The sequence below is a fragment of the Daphnia pulicaria genome, chromosome 10 (genome assembly GCF_021234035.1).
Source record: "Daphnia pulicaria isolate SC F1-1A chromosome 10, SC_F0-13Bv2, whole genome shotgun sequence".
NCBI classification, from domain to species: domain Eukaryota; kingdom Metazoa; phylum Arthropoda; class Branchiopoda; order Diplostraca; family Daphniidae; genus Daphnia; species Daphnia pulicaria.
The window spans coordinates 5,115,534-5,133,747 of NC_060922.1; the positions used below are offsets into that span (position 1 = coordinate 5,115,534).

General features: G+C 41.8%; 3 protein-coding genes across 3 annotated transcripts; 2 read left to right on the forward strand and 1 right to left on the reverse strand.

Annotated features, from left to right (window-relative positions):
• The first annotated feature begins 113 nt into the window (after positions 1–113).
• LOC124313897 (tyramine/octopamine receptor-like) lies at positions 114–9,623 on the forward strand. The gene is made up of 5 exons (XM_046778729.1): positions 114–895; positions 1,302–2,020; positions 4,811–5,079; positions 7,506–7,725; positions 7,833–9,623. Exons 2-5 carry the CDS (start codon positions 1,538–1,540, stop codon positions 7,983–7,985), a joined length of 1,125 nt encoding a protein of 374 aa, XP_046634685.1. The 5' UTR covers positions 114–895; positions 1,302–1,537; the 3' UTR covers positions 7,986–9,623.
• A 2,263-nt stretch (positions 9,624–11,886) lies between these two features.
• On the reverse strand, positions 11,887–12,965 carry LOC124315026 (charged multivesicular body protein 1a-like). Its single transcript, XM_046780379.1, has 3 exons — positions 12,808–12,965; positions 12,493–12,737; positions 11,887–12,416 (listed from the first exon to the last, which is right to left on the reverse strand). Exons 1-3 carry the CDS (start codon positions 12,812–12,814, stop codon positions 12,066–12,068), a joined length of 603 nt encoding a protein of 200 aa, XP_046636335.1. The 5' UTR covers positions 12,815–12,965; the 3' UTR covers positions 11,887–12,065.
• A 2,654-nt stretch (positions 12,966–15,619) lies between these two features.
• On the forward strand, positions 15,620–17,935 carry LOC124315023 (GPI mannosyltransferase 3-like). The gene is made up of 7 exons (XM_046780377.1): positions 15,620–16,022; positions 16,086–16,308; positions 16,368–16,509; positions 16,580–16,861; positions 17,152–17,238; positions 17,305–17,478; positions 17,628–17,935. The coding sequence occupies exons 1-7, from the start codon at positions 15,777–15,779 to the stop codon at positions 17,914–17,916; spliced, it is 1,443 nt and encodes a 480-aa protein (XP_046636333.1). The 5' UTR covers positions 15,620–15,776; the 3' UTR covers positions 17,917–17,935.
• Positions 17,936–18,214: the final 279 nt, after the last annotated feature.

Genomic DNA, 18,214 nt, shown 5'->3' on the forward strand with positions numbered 1-18,214 from the left:
GTGTGTTTAGGGAGGGCGGTCGTCGTGGAACGCTCGCGCCTGCGTCGTCGCCCGTTTCAGTCGCCATTAGTGGCGATTCCAAGCTGGGAAGACTTGCGTACTTCCAACGTGACCGTTCGCTCCCAATCCATGTTCCCCGTATCTGCCGCTCTCTCTGTATAGAGCTCCCGCTTAGGTGGTCGTGACATGGGGAGGGTTTGTGTTACTTTGTTCCTACTCCATCATCGCAGAGTTGCTTTACTTCAACGGTTGTTTCCCGAGCAGATCGCCTTTCTTCCTCTCTCTCTTTCTGCGAGTCGCTTTCTTTTTTTTTGCATGACCCCGCCATTTGTTATTCCAACCAGTTGTTCACCTGATAGCTCTTCGACCAGCAGTTTATAACAAACAAAAGTGAAGAGACAGAGAGGAGACGACTCGAGACTGAGAGGCTTTCAACCCTCGTGATTTGTTGTTGTGTTGTTGTGGCTGCAGCATCATCATCATCATCATCACTCGAGTCCCGTCATCTGCACTACGAGGACTACCTCCGTCTGTGTTTGAGCAAAGGCACATCATCTCAGCCAGGCGTAATTGAACAGCAAGACTCTCTGTGTGCTGCGCCCGGCCCAGCCCAGCCCAGCCAAGAAGACAACAAAAATCTGTTTGCCAATGGATGAGAAAGATGTCGACTTGGACAGCCGACGAGTCGCGTAGAAGAGAGTCGTCGTCGTGTTGGTGAAAACCATGGCGGCAGCCATCAAGCCACAAGGGCCAGCTGCTGGAGCGCTCCTTCCGCCACCCATGCCGCTCGACAAGGCTCCGTGTGCTGCTACTACCAAGGGTTCCACTGCTCGCACTGCAGGAGCCTCCTTCCGATCGATAATCAGTTGATATCATCTCGTCGGCAGAGAGGATGGTGAGTGCTGGGTCGGCCCGGTTTGAAAGGCTGCCAGAGCTCTGGCAAGGTCTCTCTAGCTCCTTATAGTATCCGCTATGTACACTTGACACCTCCCACAGCTGGCGTGTGTCTATATCGCCCCTGTCAGACCCCCACAAGCACCAAATATCCCACCATCGCAGCACCAGAGCTGCTCGCGCTCCCCCGCAACCGATAATAGGCGACCACCTCGTCGATAAGGACCATTTCTTGGCACTGATTTGTTTTGACACCCACTGCTGCTGACCAGCAGGAAACACACAAAAAAACGACTTTATTTGCTCTTTTTTTCCTTCTTCTCTGTACTAGTACTGATGTGTGTATGAGTGCATTGTTTGCTGTTCAACCATGTTTGTTTATTTGTTTTTCTCGCGATTTGTTGTAGGTGGTGGTGGTGGTGGCTGAGAGGCACTGTTGTTGATACATCGCCCCGCGCTCCTGTTTGCTGTTGCAGCCGCTGCCCTGCATTGCGCATTGCGGTTCCCACAGCAGTTTCGCAATACCCACGTGCAATAATAGCCTCTCGCTCGTCTTTTCGTTCATCTCTCTCCCGTCTGTCTCTCGAGAGATTGGACGGACAGCAGCCAGTGAGAGGGAAAAGAAAAAAGTTTGAGAGGAATAATGGAGGAGGAAGAAGGTCGACAGGGTTTGCCACTGAACATTGACATGGTCGTCGGCCAAGTGGTTCACGGATCCGATGGAGATAACCGCTCCTCTCCTCTCGACGAGCTCCTGGAAACGGTGGAAGTGATGATTGGGGCTGGTAGTAATAATGCCGGCGACGAATTCGCCACTCCGGTTTCAATCCTCAACGGGCCATTCCAGGCCGCCCTGCTCTCCCTGCTGGTCCTCATGTCGATTGGAGCCAACGCCTGCGTCATCAACAATATCCGGCACAACTGCATTAAATTGCGTTCCACTCACTTCATCCTAATCCAGCATTTGTGCATGGCCGACCTGATCGGGGCTTCATTGATCCTGCCCGCTCCACTGGTCACCTCCTTCCGCGGACGCTGGGAAGGAGGTCCAAATCTCTGCCACCTCTCCAGCGTCGTCAATGTCTCACTTTGGCTCCAGCACGTCTTCATGTTCCTCATGCTCAAGGTATATACAACAGACTGCCAAATCTATATCTAGAAAACATTCGACATGTATACGTAGTATAGATTACAGCGGCGCTATAGCTCTCGAGATCGATTCTTGTATCTGTGTAGTAGATCGACGTTGCTAACCACTGAGATCCAGTATCATTCTTTTCACTCTCGTTTGCTTTCTTTCCCCCATTTCCCTCCAATCTTCTTCATCCCCCCTTCTTTTGTCTCGCTTCGATTCGCTCTCCACTTACTCGACTATATGTCACCAACACCAACCAACACCAGCAGCAGTATTGACGGTGTCTGATCCTATAGATTCTTTTCCGTTCGGATTGATTGCCAAAAAGCTTCCCCCCTTCAACACATGACGAAATCTACACGCACGCTCGTTTTGATGGGGGTTGGTTTTCAATCTTCCCCGGCTGTTTTGATTTCACTAGACATACGACTATACATTAAACCACAAAACAGGAACAAGACCCCCTTTTTAGGCGTTGGGTGTGGTTTTCGCTTGTGTTCTCCAGCACATCAATAAATTAAAAAGGCAGCTCGCACTTCCAGCTCGGCCCCCCTTTTCTGGATTGCGTGTGGTCATGAAGTAATGAATCAACAATCAAGCCCTTAGTGCACAGCAGTCCCTCTCGTTCACTCCCATGTTACGTCATCGCTTGGAGCGGAGTAGCGCTCATTTGGTATTGCACTTGGGTTCCATCGTCTGCCATGTACAAACTATTCTTCTCTATCGAGTCTTGGGACTAATCCTAGGACCAAATCCCTGTTTTTTTTTCTAATCCCTCGCACAAAGGGCTCTTCTCAGTTATTGACCACCAAGCCCCCCCCCCCCCAAAAAAAAAAAAAAAAAAACCACAGTCCATTCGATATCGTAACCCTTTTTTTATGTTTCCGTATACGTATATATAAGAGTATATATAGAATAGGGTAGGTTATCGTCTATATAAAGTAGGATATCGATTAAACTTGAGGCAATAATCGACTTTAATGGATAATAAATTTCCTTCAACATGCAGCGCGTCACATCAAATTTATAGACTTGGGTTTGCGATTTACGGTTACAAAATGTCAACGACTCAGATTTGATGACATTTCATAAGTTAGATATTCATTCGTTTTTAATTTTAATCCGAGAGAAAATTTCAACGTCCCGGATCGATACATCAGTTATTGCGTGATTATCTCACAGTATCAAATAGGCCTATCTTCGATTTTTCATTTTTAGACATTTTCAAGGGCTTCATGCCAATCCCCGTCTCTTGAAATACCGAAGAAATCGAAAGGAAGATATGTGTATTATTTTGGTGTTCGATTTCCGCGTCATTCTTATGTTTATCGAGAAATCATCACTCGACGTTGAAAGGGGGACGACAAGACACGACGACGGAGGTTTTTTTTATCAAAAGGCATTCTTTTTCGCCGTGTATTAACCGATGGATTGAATGGTATAGGAGACATTTTGGACGTAGATTTTGTCGACGAGCGTGTCTTCTTCTTCTCCAAGTCGAATCAAGGACTTTCTGGACACTCGAGCGGATAGACAATGCTGCTCACACTTGGAAGAATTCGCACAGGGTTGACAGCTTAGTTCAAGTGGGGGGGGGGGGGGGTAGGCTTCATATCAGACCACTCTTTTCTCCACAGAGAGCGATGGAAATGATGCTGCTCCAGCAGTTGCTTATTGTCATCTATTTCGGGTTCTCAATTCTGTTGGCAATTTCCAAAGAAAGCGTGCCGGAGCGAGGAGAAAAAACATTGGGGTCCCGCTCATTATTATGTAGCCTGTGCTATATACTACTACTAACTACTATTGCGCATCGTCGTCTACATCAAATGGGCTACATGCACTTTGCTTTTATTTGTGCAGCAGGGAACGATGTGCAATTTACGTGGTTATAACGTTAACGGTTATACACAACAATAGCCGGCAACAATCGAGTCTTCCTTTTTTTCTCTCTCGTTCCCTGCTCCCTCTGTTCTCCTCTGCGCTAGGCTCTTTTCAATTATACAGACTTTGATTCAATTTCTGGGGATCGTCATGTTTTTGTTTGTCAAAGAATAAGGTTCCATGTCGTTGTTTGTTGACTGCTGTCTTCGTTAGCATTTTAGACATGCCCCGAAGAGAAAAGAGCTATAGGGATAGACGACGAACCATACCTTTCAACTCTTCCTTTTTTACATACGTCATAGACAATATCGTTGCTTTGTCTAAAAGAAGACAACTTTAAGTAGAAAAGTTATACGAAAGAAAAAAGGGGGTTTAAAACAAAAATCAAAAGAACATCTCTCAGCCGGAATTTTTAAATTGAGCAGCGGATGACGCTGGGTTTGTGCCTTCTGGATTTCCATTGACGAACGAAAAGAGAAGGAAAAAAAGTGCACAACTACATAGCAGCAGCAGCAGCATCAACGGCAGAAGTACTACTACTAACGAATCAAGAAGAAAAGAAAGTGTGGTGGTGGGGAAGGGGGGGGGGGGATGGAATATCGGGTTGGAAAGAAAGATGATGACATGAACGAGATATCCGCATGGATGACTCCGCCAGGCCAACTCTAGCGTCAATTTGATCGCGATTGCCAAGGCAACTCGCGGATGAGGGTTGGCTGCTGCTGCTCTTGTGTTGATCGAGTCTGTATTTTATAAGTCACAATAAGATTGCTGGAAGAGGAGCATCCCAGGGTTTCTATTTTTTTGGGCTGCTACTATATTGGATATTCTCTTTCCTTTTTTATTATTTTTTTTATTTTACTTTTTACTAAATAGCTGTTTGATGCATGGTTATTGCAGATTGATCGTGTTCTGGCCGCCACCCTGCCGATCGGTCGTTACCCTATTTGCACTCCTCGAACCAGTCAATGGCTTGTCCTACTGGCCTGGCTCCTGGCCCTGGCTATCGGAGCTGGCGTAACGAGCGCCGCTGGCGCCCGCTTCGAGCCTTCATTGCTTCTTTGCGCACCAGGTCTGCCTCAGGAGTTCGGCATCACTCTCATCTCCCTCTACTGTTCGGCGTTCGCCTCCATGGTCGTCGGTTACGTCGTACTGATTATCGCTGTCGGGTAAGAGTCTTCCCAACTGTTTCATGTCCTCCTATCTCTTCCAATTCTCACAGCAGCAGCACCAGCAGTACCCCCAAAATCCCATGCAGTGCAGCACTGCCACTAAAAGGGCGTCTAAGAGCGCGCAATATAGGTGCATAGCCCGTCTTACATGCATCAGTATTATAGTACAGGGGTGGATGTTTACGGAGTCCCATTTTATGGTGTGGCTGGTTGTCTATTAGAGTCTATACTTTGCAGCCTCTAGGTCTCGTCGTATTAGATGTCCAGCAAAAAGTATACGTATATTCTAGAAAGAAAAGAAAGAAAGAAAGAAAGAAAGAAAGTAGTAGCCAACGGATAAGTCGGCCGGATTGGCCGATATGGGTGATTGAAGCAAAACCATATCCGACCTGCCCATCGCCCTTCTCGTCCTATCATGAAATATTCAACAGTCTACTGCGGGGATCTCTAGCTAGCGAACCGAGAAAACCGCCTTACGCTCCGTCTATTGCCCGTGCACTCCCGCCGACTTGTATTCCAATAGCACACAGCAGCAGATACAATCGCTAGGGATTTCCAGAATAACTCGCAGTGCCACTCCTCAGCACGACGCCCGCTCTATAGTCTACGTCATGTTCTTTTGCCTGGCTCGTCGGATACTTATTTATGTCAGAGGGTTCGACCACCATATTGATCCGACTCTCTCTATAACCTAGTGACCCGGCCGTCTGATGAAAAAAAGAGCTCGGCTCTGGATTATATGCACACTATGTCAGCACATAATGCACAACATGTACTAGTACTACACTATTACAGTCACTACTATACACATGTGTGTCGTACAAGGCTTATGAGGTCATACCTTACAGTATATCCATCATATCATTCATATTAGGACGCCATTTCATCACCGTTCTTGCATGTCGTGAAGGGCTTGCAAAATGGGGGGAGAATATCATAATTCAAATTTCGCCAACAAGAAAAAACGTACCGGAAATATTTCACGCTCTACGGAACAGAGCTGGGATATTGCATCCGCACTGTCACTCAATAATAGTTGCCCAGTCTATATAGGAGAGCGCAGAGAGAGGAGCGACGAGTTGAAAGTTGAGGGGATCGGGATTGGATGTCTACTTGAGGAGTAAGTAGAGCAGATGAATCCGACATTCGTAAAATCGGGTGCACAACGTACATGCAAACAATGGCCAACGGTTTTGCATTAGCCGTTTGTGGGTAGACATCAGGAGGAGGAGTCTGAGGTACTCGATGGCAGCAGCAGGGCGGGTGAAAGACGGCGTGAGCTTTGCTCTAACAATCGGGATCAAATCCTCGCCTGCCTCAAGTCCAACATCCTGGTGTCCGTCCGTTCGTTCCCAACATTTGAAATTGGGGACTTTGCTGATGCTGTTGTTGTTGGTGCGTCTTTTGTGCCAACACCATAGCAACCAGGAAGGGGAATACGGTAGAGATATAAAGGGAAGCGCTCGTCTACTACTAGGAAAGTTGCTCACTTCCTAGTCCGCACTCCTAATGAGCTTCTCTCGTCGAGGCCCTTTTGTTTGCTACCGGCAAATCGATAAGAATGCAGTATCCGGCTACACCGGCTCTCAATCTGCGATGCACAGCCTCTATTGTGTTCAAGTAAACTCGAGAGAAGCAGCAGCAGCAGCAGCCTCTCTTGATTTTTTGTTTGTTAATAATGGCGCACCAAGTCAATCTTTGATTATTCCTCTTAGATTTATTTCCCGAGGGGCAAGAGCAATAAGGCGACTAACGAAGCGTTTCGACCTCCCCCGTATCCAGTACTCCTGGAATATTTCCCCTCTTCCTTTAAAGCCGCTTAGATTTAAATTTAATTGATAAACCTGATTCACCTTCACATAAACTCAGAATTGAGATATTTTAACGCGTACATTTTCGCATAAAATTAGAGGCGTGCCGGCGTAACAAAAACAAAATTACTCAACTGTGTCGAGGACGTGTCTTATAATATCAGGTGTGACTCAATTTATTTCAGGGGTGGGGGGTGGGGGGTGGGGTTTATATAGTAATCTAGTATGGGACTTGAGCTTCAAGATCAATGGTCGTTACGGAATACGGGTTGGCTGCAGAGCTCTCCAAATAGATTGCCTACCAGCACTATATACGATATATATTGATAAGCTTTACGTCCTTGCTGATATAGCCGCCATATCAATAAATGCGCGTGTGTTTTTATGAGCACTAAAACATTTTGACGTCGAATGAAGAGCTGCAATATTAGCCTATGGAAAGATCATTACTGATCAAATGGCTTTTCTCTTATATATATAAGAAGACTTTGTCACCCGAGATTTTCAATAAAAGAACCAAAAAGAAACAAGGCGTCTTCTTTGCTCAATCCTCTGAATGAGATTGGCGTATTAAATGTTGGCACAATGTTGTTTGTACCGCACGCGACGCAGGCGAAAGAAATCGAAAAATAAGGCCGAACAGCAATCAGAAGAGGAGGTGACGGAGGAGCCCCATCACGAGCACGATTCGCCTGGAAGTAGCAATTCGAAAAGCTCATCAACCCAGCAACAACAGAGTGGTGCTAATTTGAGGTCGGCCGCTACGTCACTCATCGTTACCGCCAGCCATTTGCTACTGTACCTGCCAGCGCTCCTATTGCTCGGCCTTCAGGTAAAATGTCTATCATACATATTGAATATATATACGTACGTACGTATAGACGTATACATTGTGTTATCTCATTCTATTGTGTTGCACTTGGGGGATCACAACAACAGGGTACTGTGGTAAATCCAGTGGCGGCCGCCCTTTGCGCTCTTATTGTCTACTCTGAATTCCTCATTCATCCTATGGTGCTGCTCTCCACGTCACGACGGATGCGCCAGGAAGTCCTGCGGACTCTCAAACGACATTCGCCCTGCTGTTGTTGATAATTGGAGAAGATACACTGCAATCGAGATTAAGTCTGACAAAGGGATCGACTTGACCCCTACACGTTTGTACAATTACGTCTCTCTCAATCAGTCATTCAAGTTACCAAGTGACTTTCGTTTTTCTTATGTAAAGCGAGTACTACTCAATGGACATGTTGTTTTGATCTAGCCTCTATGATGTCATATCATCTCTCTCTCTATCTCTCTCTCTGATTTTGTGTTTTTACAGACCTCTCGTCTTTAATAAGTCATAACTATAGGCGCATGTACAATTATTCTGGTCTGGTCTATAACACAGTATAGAGCGAGTCCTTCTGATACCGCAATTCTAATTGGATTTACCCTAATAATATACGAATACGTATAGTTTGACTACTTCCGTCGTCATATCCACGTTCGCCAGCCACCTTTTCCCACGGAATTTTGCGTGGCCGGGCCTATACTACTACCTACGCCGACGTTTCGGATCATCTTTCATTCAAATTCAGCGACGTCCGAACGGCGCCGTGATCTGCAGCATCGGTGGTAATATCGTACACTATCCGTGACACGAATCTCGTCCCAGCAGTCGAATCATTTTATGTAAATTTGATGGTAATTCAAACATTGAATTGAACGGAAATACTTATCGGATTGGTTTCTTTTGAAAAAGTGTCGTAGCACGAAACGAAATCACGCCTAGAAAAAAAATCAAATCGTTCGGATTTTTGTTCTCTTTCTTGTACTAAAAAAAGCGTACGCTCAATAGTTTCCGACAATTCACTTTTTCCCCAACATGCTGAATGTACACTCTACTGATGAGATTTACATATAGACTTACTTTATCCATCCCATGAAGTGCAGAGGCTAACCATTGTATTTAAATCTAATCTTACAATAGAGTTAGAGTTATGATAGGGGAGGGGGGAAGCGACAGCAGCGAAAAGTATGTTGCGCTTCTATGATGAATAGGTCCCAAGATGAAAGCCTCCACTTATTTCTGCCCATTCGTCTTTTTCTTCTCAAACTCCCTACTTTATAGGACTCAATGCTCCAGTCTCAATTTTGAAATTGCTATTGTGCCGAAAGCTCGGGCTCCAGATGGACAGCTAAAAACGTGAGCTGCTAGACTGGTTTTCTGTTATTGCGCTGGCCATGTTACGAATGTTGTCATCAACCTGCTCCCCTCCGTAAATCCCTGGACTTTGGTCCGCGCTTGTCTTCACCGCTTACCAAGGTACAGGCTGCACGAGTGGATCGATCCGGTCGGGGGGGAGTAAAAAAGACAAGAGTCAACAAAGTACTGTTTAACCGACAAACATAACGCGAGTGCACAGCAACCGAAGTATAAAAAAACAAAAAAACAACACAAGGAATTTCACGGAAACGAAAAATGATAGTACATGACATTCATATTAATTGAAAAATTGTACATACAAATATACTTACTCCTACTGAACTCGACAAATTCATTTATTTTGTTGTAGACCTGCGATATATTCTTTAACCCCAAGAATGTGTTGCCCTTCTCAAAATATCCTCACGAGCTGGTCAACGTGCTGATATAAATTACGGTCAGAATGTATCATAGGACTTCTCTTTGTAAATGAACACGTCCTTAAAGAACTATCATTGTAAGACTATAAATATACTTGATCTGATATTCTAATTTTTTTCAAAATTTACTTCAAGAATCGGAAAGCCTAAAAGTTGTGTATGAATTTTTTGAATCAGGCTTGCTTTTTTTAATTTGTTTGCCTTCCGTGGATCCTCATCGATCCGACAAAAACGGGCGGTGAAAAAAGGCGAAGGTTGGATGAAAACAAGTCGCTCCCCAAATAGACATCTATCCGATCTATTCAGCAACTTGAACGAAGCTCACGTGATGTCGAAAACACAAAAATTGAAGAATTTGAAAAAAGTTCGCCAATCGATCAAAAACAGCTGGTCTTGCACACTTCATAGTTCCTGATATTGTCTTATCAACGTTGATGTTATTGAACGTGAAGCAGGGCGTGTGGGCGTCGGTCTCACCCACCATTTTCCATCAATATACTTCGCGGTATACAGTAATTCGACGATGTTTCCTTGGCGACCGCGGAAGTTAAGCGCCATTGATGCAGCTGCTGTCTTTCCCCACCGAGGCTTCAGAATTGAAGAAACAAATTTGTCTAATAAGGAAGGAGGGCATGTGCATCAAGTTATTGCGTGGTGTCATATTATGAGGATTCCAATTTGTTTGTCATTTATTATAAATTGTACTGAATTCTTTTAAAGTTCTAGGATATCGCACAACCGAAAGTAAACGGAGCAATGCGCAAATACGCTCATATACCGAACCGAGATGGCAATCCACAAACAAAACAAGACATGTGAGATGATTTTGTTATCGTGGCATTATTGATAGTTAAAGAAAAGCAAAGAGATGAAAGCGGAGATAGACGAAAACAGTTTGGAAAGCTCGCTTTTCGCAAAGTACAAATGTAACGTCGACAATGTTTATTTTCACTATAGATACGACATCGACGGCACTGTTGATTTAACACATCGCACTTCTACAAAGGAAAAGGTTAGGTGTCGGTTAAAATTCGATATGTCGATTGTCGAACGTAATTGAAACGCATTTGCAGTCCACTTTTCATGAGGGAAAAAGAAGGAGAAATCTTTTAAAAGAGCTTAAAAAATTCTGAGCTCTAAGAAGATGTCTTTCTTCATTACAATCCAACGCTTTATATGTCAGTGCTTGCACTGATTTCCAACCGCTGGTCTAAGACTAATCTATATTATTAGTGATCTACATATGAGCCTGGAAGGTTTTATAGAAAAAATAAATTGATCTGGAAAAGCTTCTACGACAAAGACTAAGCTAAACAGGAAAGTTCTTTAAATAAAAAAAACAACAACTGAATAAAAAGCTAGACAGCGACCTATATGAGAAATTAATGAAACTGAATTTCCGAGAACAGAGAATTACATCATTTATTATAGACGCGCTAAAGCGAATCCATAATAATAGGTTAAAGCTTTTTTCCATGTTCGCACTTAAGCTTAACAATCAGCTTTTTATATGTTTCGTAATTTATAGAATGGTCAATTTTTATTTCGTTCTACGATTTTTAAAATCTTATTGAAAGCGTCTGTGTCATAACACTGTACAAGCTCTGACAGGCTCTTACGTAAGAAGAATGACACACAAATTGACAAATTCCCAAAGGCGGTACTACATATACTTGCGAAGAACATGGGTTATGAAGGTGAAGACTTGTTATCGATTTCAAGATTTTGATCTAAAGAAATACGCATAGTAAACTTTAACTAGCAATAAATATGGTGGTCTGAGTTCATTAAAAAATGATTTCTTCATCACAATACGGGCTACTTTGCATTTGTGTAATAAGTAATACAACACTAACACACAATGCGTGCAGTAGCGTAGTAACACGAGTAACAAACTGATGTACAGCAACACTGTCAATCATTAATGCAGTGAAATCAACCTAATTAATGCACTGCTAACACTAACTTCTGGGTATCACGCGATTTAGTATCGAGAAATAAAACACATCATATATTTATGTTTGCGTGCGACATTTCAGTTTTCTCTCAGTGGAAGTTGGCCGAATAGGAGAGCGATATTTAGTAAGTAAAAAAAGCCTACATGCAATGTAAGCGTATAATTTGAAGTAAAGTAGCGATATCCAAACTTGGAACCGACATTATTATTAATTGAGTTGATGATTTATTTGCTAACGTTGTCAACATTTTAAAGCTTGTAATTGCCCACACTACCTATTTTCTAGGCGTGCATACGGCAGGATATTTGCAATACAATGAACGCGACCACACAAATTTAATTCGTTCTCCAAGTAGTACGGAAAAAGGACGAAATATAAATAAGAAAGTTGATGAACTGAACTGCTGAGTTAGCGGGCATACTGGAGCCATATGGTGTATAATAGTGTAAATCATAATGTACATAAGAAATTAGGGCTCCTATTTTCAAATATTGGTTTGATCACTCATGATTAAAAACCTTCAGGAAGGGTTGAAAAGGAATCCAAGGCAAATTTTCAGTAAATGTGAAGCATTTTTAACAGCTTATTGTCTTAAAGCTGCCAATCGCCGAGAGAGTTGATCTTCATTTGTACTAGAAGCAACAGAGGCTGATGGAGTTCCAATGGCAGAGGGAATAGAACCAGCATTGGCCAACTGATCAGTTATTTCGAGTCCAGCTTCATCAGCAACTTGTTGTATCAACAGATCAACTTGGTCTCTAGGAGTTGTTAAAGTTGTTGCAGAACCCATTGCGTCCTCCATGACTGAAGTTCTAACATCCATATCTTCAAATTGACTTTCAAACTTTTCCATCACAGCTGAAATCTTTTGGAGATCCATTGTGTTGACAGCTTTATCCAATGCTTTTACAACCATTCCCATATTCTTTGCAACCTGCATTAATTCGTAGAAAAATTAGAAATGAAAATAAAATCCAGTCTAATAAACATATAAAAACTATTATTTATACTTCTTTCATGGTTACTGCAGTTTGAACCTTGGAACGAACTGCATCTACCTTTGAGGCCATTCTTAAGAAATTTAGGGCTTCATTCTTTTTACGAATTGCATTTTCTGCATAAATCTTGGCCCCTTCAACATTCCCTTGTTGAAGGGCTTTTTTAATTTTACCTTGTTGGACAGCTTGTTCTTTTTCTGCCTTCTTGCTCAGTCTTTCTAACTGCTTAGCACAAAATCGAAGTTGAAACAAAGTATCTAAACACATAAACATGAATTTTAAATACAGATATTTTAAGTATTGAGTTTTATGTAAATAATCCTATACCTTCCATTTTAACTAAGATGAAACCATGAAACGATCGGCCAAAATATTAGGGAAATGTTACTCAACTAAGATGAGAGGATGAGATTATTGGGAAATATTTATCACTTAGCGGAAAGCCCCTTCGTAGTTTTCGTAGTACTTCATAGATGTCTCTACTTTTATTGATTGTAAACAAACTAGGTCTGTACTTCATCGGGTGTCGGTAAAGTGCAGGGTGCAGGTGCAGGTTGGACGGGGGGTAAAGTGCGGAGTGCGGAGTGCAGGGTGCCCTGCACTTTCCCCAGCCGAGCGGGTCCCTTGGTAAAATGCAGGTTAGGAATTCTACACAAAAATGGAAAAATGCAGGTTAGGAATTGTGCGGTGACATTTAATGTTTGACTGCCTACAGTCAGTTATTAACCATTTTCGTGTACTTTTTATCAATAAATTAAATCATAAATAATATAATCATAAATAAGTAATCATAATAAAATCTGTAATTAAAATTCAACACACCGAGAGATTAGAAAAATTACTTGATTGTATTTTCGGGTTAACATCTTGGTAGGCAGTTGACTGGAAATAGGAATAAACTGAAAAATTAATTTTTCTGACAAGTTGAGCAAATCCAATCCACTTTAGTAGACTTAAGGGCCTTCTTTGGAATTTTTTCACATCCATCGTGAAACGAGAGTTTGCATGTCTTACAAACAACGAGCAACTTGTACTTTTCTACGACACAGTCTGGATCGTACCAGGGCATCTGAGATTTGCAAAATAAATCAAATGATACGATTTTTTTAGGCCTCCCATTTTTACATTTAATGGTGGACTTTAACACGGGGAAGGGCTCCATTTTTTTTAACAAGAGGCACTCTCTGAGATGATTGCGCATACTGGCAGTGTCAAATCGCATTTCAGATGGATTCAAATTAAAAGCAAGGGCAGTAGAAAATGCGATTGAATATACCCCACAATTAAATCCATCCAAATGAAATTAATGGAATGAAAAATGAAAAACTAAAATGAATTTGAAAAGTGAAAATGAATTTTATCATAAGTGAAAACGAATTTGAAAAATGAAAATGAACTTGAATATCCATACAATTTCGGGAGTGCGATATGACACTACCCTACTCTATCCCCAGCTCTCTCCATAGCCATCTTCTATAGCGTCCTATAGCCACCCCGAGACAACCAACTAGCCATTGATGGCTATGTCGCTGATTCCAGCCAGCAAGGCCGTCAGCGATACTGTCAGCCCTTGCTGGGCGGTGCTGATCGCCGCTGCCGCCACAACGGCCGCCGCTGAAGTCTCTCTCGATCGCAGGCCGAGTATTCTACACAAAAATAGATTACACGATCCAACGTGAAAAGTTTCATGTTCCTATACGACTACTTTTATCTAAGACCGGCCATGAAAAAAAAAGCTTTTATGTTGAAACGGACATGAGCAACATGACCATTTGGATCCTCTTCTTTGGCCTCCACCGCCATGTCCGCTGCCTCCGTGATGGTAGAAATGATTGACGTTGCGCCAATTTTTAGTGTTCAATCCGTCGCTGCAGCTGAGACAGAGCCATCCTTCCAATGAGCTCTTCCTTGGAAATGGCCCAATTGTATATAAATGCCGTAGAGTAGAGCCTATCGGGTAGGTAACACTTCCGGCGCAAGTGGACCACATGGCAAAGACGTAGAGACAATGGAGAAGTCCAGCTCCCCAATCCGCTTAGATAGCGGATAATTTCCAGCAGGGCCAGCAGCCCAGCACCAACACGAGAATCCACGTCAGCAAGAAGGCGTGGCCGCCTTCTGGCCTTCTTCTTCTCGTCGGATTGAACGGCAGAGTAGGCTATCGCAGCAGTACAGGACGCATAGGCCTATCCAGCGAAACGTACCAGAACACTTCTTTCCGGGCAGTTGGCAGTTAGTGGAATGACGAGAACTTCGTGTGAACGTCACACCGAGGCGTGACTGGAACTTTTCTCAGGTGAAAGCCACCCATTCGGCCGTTCCGTCTTCATCGTCGCTGGGTAGGCTGTGTGTCATTTACTGCTGCAATACTCTCTCCCCCCCCCCCCCCCACCCCTTTGCGTGAATGAACTATGGGGGGCTACTATCGTGAGTTCACGCGACAGCAATCCACCCGACCACCCTCCAGATTTGATGGGGGGACAACTTACGGGGGATAGAATCAAAAAGGAAGGCTCATATCCAGGGAACGATTGTTCCGGGGTGGCAAGTATATCCGGAAAGAGCTGGGGGATAGAGTAGGGTGGTGTCATGTCGCACTCCCTAAAATGTATATAGATATTCAAGTTCATTTTCATTTTTCGAATTCATTTTCACTTTTCAAATTCATTTTCACTTTTCGAAATCGTTTTCAATTTTTGAATTTATTTTCAACTTGGTTTCAATATTCCAATCGATTATAAATTTGTTTTCAAATCAAATTTGGTAATCGATTTTTGAAAAAAAAAAATTAGAAAAAGTGTTCGTTTCGCACCCCATACATCCTCCAACATTGGCCCTCTTTTTTGTATTTTGGCTTGTTCAGCCATCTAGTGGGCGGGTAATTACACCACCAGGTTTTTTAATTCACGTTGACAACTTTTCAAAATTTAACGAAAAATAAAAATAAAAAAAAATTTAAAAATTATTACACCACCAGTTTTTTTAAAAGACCTAAAACCTAACCTGCACTTTCTGTGAGCGGCATATGGACCTGCATTTTACCAACCAACCTGCACGCCGCACCCTGCACTCCAGACTCCGCACTTTACCCCCCGTCCAACCTGCACCTGCACCCTGCATTTTACCGACACCCGTACTTCATCAGGTTCTGACGTTTGATCAGGCGGAGTTTTTGAGTTACAGAATTTCAGTAGCAATGATTCCATCGTCAACCATTAAGATTCGTTTATTTTCACTTCTCATCTAAAAGAAATCCTTTATCGTTGATTTATCAGCTGTTTTCTTCAAAACAAATCATGTGGAAATCTAATTTGCTTTGCGTTTTTTTAATAACTCGTTTGAGCTCTGTTTTCGTCGTTCAAACTTGGTTTGTACCTGATGAATACTGGCAAAGTCTGGAAGTTTCCCACAGATTAAGTTTTGGTTATGGATATTTGACATGGGAGTGGTTAGAAGGTATAAGATCATTGATTTATCCCCTTTTTTTCTGCATCCCCTACAAGCTTTTGGCATACTTCAGCCTAGATGATCCAAAAGCCTTGGTAATGTTTTATATTGTTTTTTAATAAATTTTCCTTAACTCAATATGCTTTGTGATTCCCAAGATCTATGTTCCACGAATCCTTCAAGCCTTATTTAGTGCATGGTCAGAGTGGAGTTTTATCAAAGAAATAGGAAAATTATGTGATAAGTCTCAAGTATCATGGTTTGTATTGCTGCAATTGGGGAACTATTTCTTGTATTATGTCACATCTCGAACATTAGCAAACACTTTGGAAATGGGCTGCACTCTTTTAGGCATTTCATATTTCCTCAAACAACATACAGGTAAAATAAATTAAAAATACATTGATGTTTTGCTGGTGATCTACAAGTTTGCTTTACAGATTCATTTTTTTTATTTGTCATCATCTCTTGTTACATGAGACCAACCAGTGCTCCAATTTGGCTACCTTTCATGCTGTGCTTTTTACAGCAAAAGAAAACACATATTTTTACAAGGCACTACTTAAAGATTTACATGAAATGGTATAATGTTGTAGCGTTCTTTATTATAATATTTATTATTCACTTTAAGAACAATTGGATTTTTCTATAGCTTGGTTATTCTAGCTGCTGTTTTTGGTTTTGATTCATGGTGGTATGGTAAAGTAACTCTTGTGCCCCTGCAGTTTTTACTGTTCAATATAGTGAATGACTTCTCCAAATTTTATGGAGAGCATTCCTGGCATTGGTATTTTACAAATGCTTTGCCTTCATTAATGGGCCCATCCCTAATCCCCTTAATACTGTCATTCAGTAGTAAAACGGCCTTAAGTTTTACTGAAAACAGATTCCTCACGGTTCAACTATCTGTTGTTCTTTATATTCTGTGCCACAGGTATGCAATTTTTTTCAGCGTTAACCTGTCATTATGATACCTATAGACAAAAATATCTGCACCACCATTTGCGCAAAAAAAATTATGCGGTATTAATTTGGCAGCAAGCGCTGTGTATTTTTTATGTTTCCTCGGTCCCCCCTATCAGTGAGAGAAAAGGTTAGAAAATTCAAAATTTATGTTTTGCGCAAACAGTGGTTCAAATATTTTTGTCCTCGGGACACATTGTTTGTATTAAATATAAATTTATAAACAAATCTGTACATTTATTTTCATTTATTTTGTTGTAGCCTTGTAGGACATAAAGAGATTCGATTTTTAACGCCAATAATTCCTCTTCTCAATCTGTTAGCAGCGCTTAAACTACCAAATTTGAGGTATTCACCAAAATATTCATTTGTTAGTCTATATTAAACCTTTTGCAAAAAATTTTCATATTTCAGGTGGCAGAGAATTTTTCTTGTACTGTTCTGTGTTTGGAATATTCCAATAATGTTGTATTTAAGCACGAGACATCAACGTGGTGTTTTAGATGCAACAGATTTTCTCAGATCGATGATTACTTCAGAAGATAGGGTCTTATTCTTAATGCCATGCCATTCTACGCCGCTATACAGGTACTATTATAGTAGGTAGTATTAATTCGTCGTTAAAAGAAAAACATCTGTTTGGATACAAAGACGAGGGATATAAAAACCCGGACATGTTTCATTGTTTTGCTAATGAAATACTTTTTTTTTTTTTTTTGCATGTTTTTGCTATCCAGTCATTTACATGTTAAGGCAGAACTGCAGTTCTTAACCTGTCCGCCCAATTTAAATCACCTAAAAAATTATGTGGACGAAGCCGACAAGTTTTATGATAATCCAACTGATTGGTTTATCGACAATCCGTCTTCATCATTCACTAATTACTTAGTCTTCTTTGACGTTTTACTTGATAGTATTTCAGCACACTTGGGTTCCAATGGCTTTCTCCTTATCGGCAATTTCTTCCACGCAGATATAGCCCAAGGACGTGTTGGACGTCGTGTACTTGTGTTTAAAAAGGGATGAATACATTTTTTTCATGTTATAAGCCATTCGTTTACATAACTAAAAATAAATTATATACAATTTTTTCTCGTATACTGTCGTGTTTCAACACTGACACATTTTCTTAACGGGATGTGTAAAGGGCAGAAGTAGGGCCTATAAGTATTTTAAAGTATACAAGTAAAATAAAATTACATATTTTTCAGTTACTTCATCTGAAATTGTCAATTTTGCGAGGAAGGTATTCCATTAAGCTATGTAAAAAAAATTCATATTAGCTACTACATAATTCTCCTAGAATGATCTTTTTTTTTATTCT